General features: G+C 30.1%; 1 protein-coding gene across 1 annotated transcript in view; it reads left to right on the forward strand.

Moving 5' to 3' along the window:
- LOC117115319 (stimulated by retinoic acid gene 6 protein-like) overlaps positions 1–3,660 on the forward strand; it is a 15,725-nt gene that overhangs the window by 8,766 nt on the left and 3,299 nt on the right. The window contains exons 11-16 of the mRNA XM_033259060.1: positions 458–495; positions 537–596; positions 1,047–1,122; positions 1,352–1,427; positions 2,663–2,711; positions 3,539–3,656. Coding sequence (XP_033114951.1) covers positions 458–495; positions 537–596; positions 1,047–1,122; positions 1,352–1,427; positions 2,663–2,711; positions 3,539–3,656 — 417 coding nt within the window. The remainder of the gene's footprint in view (positions 1–457; positions 496–536; positions 597–1,046; positions 1,123–1,351; positions 1,428–2,662; positions 2,712–3,538; positions 3,657–3,660) is intronic.

Genomic DNA, 3,660 nt, shown 5'->3' on the forward strand with positions numbered 1-3,660 from the left:
ACAATAAAATAGAAGCTCTAAACCGCGTTTTTCATTGATGCTATAACTATACTATTTAAATTGAAAGAAGAGGAGTCTTAAGCACCAGTGAGTAAATTTTTTTTTATAATAGTTTCTCGATTGACTATATATGCTCCAATTTGAAGATGGTTTCATATGAGAGAAACTGTCTGGGATTAGATCTGAGCCAATATCGTGTAGCTCCCTGTGGTCTAGCGGTATGAAGCTTGCTTTGATAGAGAGATGTTACAAATTTGAGTACACCCACAAAAAAAAATTACTTGGTCCACCCACATTTTCACTAGTTTCATACAACTAAAACATAAACATTATTTTGAAAGGTGATGCTTCATACGTTCCTATATTTTTACTGTTATTATTTTTTTGAAATTGTTTACATAGTCATTTCAGCATTTCAAACAAGGCTTTTCTAATAACATTGTTTTCTTTTATTTAGGTGTGGAGTATTTACATCTGGTATGTTTCAGACTATCTGCAAGCCCTGATAAATATTTTTGCTGAAAAAAACACCTATATAACGCTTATTAATCAGAACCTGTACTACTCACTAGAAGAGATTTTTCACGTTTCCCATGGTAGGCCTCCATGCAGTGATTTTACCTGCATTGCATTTTGCACTAAGCCTAACATAATTATTATCACTATTATTTTAATATGATATAGTGTACCTGTGTGTAAGTTATTACATACCTCATTATATATTTATAAAGTATTTTATAAGTAAGGGATTTCCAAAACCACTGGGTATTTCTGGTTGTAGCTTACATTAACAGCCAACCGAGATCCAGTTGTCGTTTTCCATTGCATTGTTGTATTCCAGTATTTTGCCTTTTGATTTAAAATACGTACATAGTATGTGTATAATGGATTATTATATTTTATAATGTCTCCTTTTATTTAAAAATAAAATAAATACTAAATTTTATAAATTGCGTAGAAATCACTTCAGATTCATGAATCACAAATGTGTACTACATAATGATTTCCCATCATTTTTCATAATTTTTATTCACTTTCCATTTCAGATTCATTTGTTATAACTTCATATATCGCATTGGCTATTACAGTCTTTTTCATTGTCAGTGCTGTGTTGTCATACAGGTTTGTATCAAGACAATATTTTCGGGATTCTTTTAATACTGACTGTAATTATAAAATAATACATGGATAATACGAATCTTTTATAAATAAAAAAAACAAACGAAAACTTTTCTAAATTTAAGGCCACAATATATATGTATACTGCCCTCTATCGAAAACTTTTTCTAAAACTTTTAAATCATTATTATGAGGGCGTTGTATAAAGTCTAACTTTGAATTATTTTGGCAGGCAGCATACACTAAGGATGTATAAAGGGGACTATTCATTCTGCCCGAACGAACCGTTCCCGAACTGGACAGTAATAGTAAGATGACCTTCTTAATTTTAACATTTCGTTGCCAGGTTCCTCTGTTTATTTTATTTTTCTTTTATTTCAAATTTTATTATAGAGGGAGCCCTTCCAGCTGAACCAGGAGGCCAGTTGATGTTCAGGAGCCCTCTTTAAAATGTCAATAAAATACAGAAGAAGGAAAATTATCAAAATGACTAAACATCAACAAGACAAAGACAAAAGTCAGATAGCATTATTATATCAATAATTAATAAAAACAATAATAATAATAATAATAATAATAATAATAATAATATCATTATTAATAATATAATATTAATAATAATTATAATAACGATAATAATAATAATAATAATAATAATAATAATAATAATAATAATACAATTAAATAAGCTCTATCACCGAACTCTGTTGAGAGTTAATATCAATAAAATACAGAAGAAGGAAAACTATCAAAATGACTAAACATCAACAAGACAAAGACAAAAGTTAATACAATTAAATAAGCTCTATCACCGAACTCTGTTGAGAGTTAAAGGGTAACACCATCGTTATTGTCTCATTGTCTCTCGTGTTTCTACTTATGATTAACTCAGGTCGTTATGTTACATATTTGGACATTTTCATCACTGTCTACTATTTTAGTTTTAGTATTAATGTTCTTATAGATATTTGATCTCAAATTCTATGGTTCTTGAATGTATTTTTTACAATCAACGATAATTGAAAGATTTTCATCTCTATCAGACAGATCATCAAAAAATATATGATGTTTAAAATCATTAGAATCATAAATTAAATTAGTCCAGTGAATCATGGTTACATAGATCTCTTTCCAATTCAGAGAATATTAAGTCTCTGGTTTGTTTTAATTTAGAACATTCAGAGAGGAAGTGATCTACCGTTTGTTTATGGTTTCCTTCACAAATGAAACTAAGTCTTGTATTAATATGCCGTTATTCTTCTAAATCCAGGCAGTTTGTACGAGATTGCGTTTTTGGTTGGTTCCTTCCTTCTCAAATATTGGTTCGCCCTTATGTTGTCTGTAATTTGTTACGGACTTTATAAGTTTCGCTCTTTCGAAACAACTCTCATTATATTTACTTATGTGACCAACGTTTAGTAAACTATTCAAGAAATCGGATGCCCGTTTTAAATTAATGTATTAATCATAGTTATTTATAGGCCTGGTAATATTTTAAATAATGCGTTAAAGGTGTTTTGTTTGTGTTCTCTTAAATTTGCAGGTATCCGGATTTCGCTATACAGGCTATCATATAGCCTACACTATATGGGGTAAATATCAACAACGTTACAGTAATAATGTGTATTATAACCACAATGAAAATAAGTTTGCTTGTTTGGTACTGTGTTTTTATACTTGAATATTATTTTTTTATTCATAAATTTTATAAATTTAAAGAAGTTGTTATTCATTGTTGCTAGCTACAATTAATTTCTTAATTTTCTTTAACCAACCAGTGGGTTGTATCTCCATACCATAGTTACTCCTCTTATATTTCTGAACTTTCAACTTCGCGCTCTTCCACATGTTTACGCAGTTTGAGATCAACTGCCTCTGCATCCACTCTTACAGTTCCATCTAGTCGCACGAAGACGTTCGGTGATAGAGCTTATTCAATTGCTGCTCCTTGACTTTGGAATGATTTGCAACAACTCGTTCGTGAATCTCCATCTGTAGATATTTTCAAAATGAGAATTAAAATTCACCTTTTCAGCTCCATTTAATGTTTTATTTTTTTTTCTGATCCTTTAGTTTTATTCTATTCTCTCTTTTCTGTTTTCTGCTTTTTTCCTTGTAAATTTTTGCCTCCCTTTATTCCTTTTGTTCTTTTTCTTCTTGAGCAGTCTCTCAACTTGGCGCATTCAGACTAGTATAATGCGCCTTAGGCCTATAAGTCGAAGATTGAATTGGATTGTACATTCATGTGATTTCTTAATTAATAATCAAGTTAATAATGGAAAATGGAAAAAGGGGGAAAATGATATATATTTTATGAATAAATGTAGGTTACCAACAAGAAATAGAAAAAAAAAGGAAAAAAACCCCTTTTATTTCTTTAAATAGTGAACATAAACACATGTAATTCATTCTGTCTTAGGTTGCATAATTATTCATCTTGGCTGGTGGACAGTGGTGCTATTTTCTCTATATTTCATAATATACCCGTTTAGAGATGGTCACGACACTTTCATTACCAGTCTGATCAGAGATTACGGGTAA

The sequence above is a fragment of the Anneissia japonica genome, unplaced genomic scaffold (genome assembly GCF_011630105.1).
Source record: "Anneissia japonica isolate Jap-2015-1 unplaced genomic scaffold, ASM1163010v1 scaffold287800_len1627635_cov199, whole genome shotgun sequence".
In the NCBI taxonomy this organism is placed as follows: Eukaryota; Metazoa; Echinodermata; class Crinoidea; order Comatulida; family Comatulidae; genus Anneissia; species Anneissia japonica.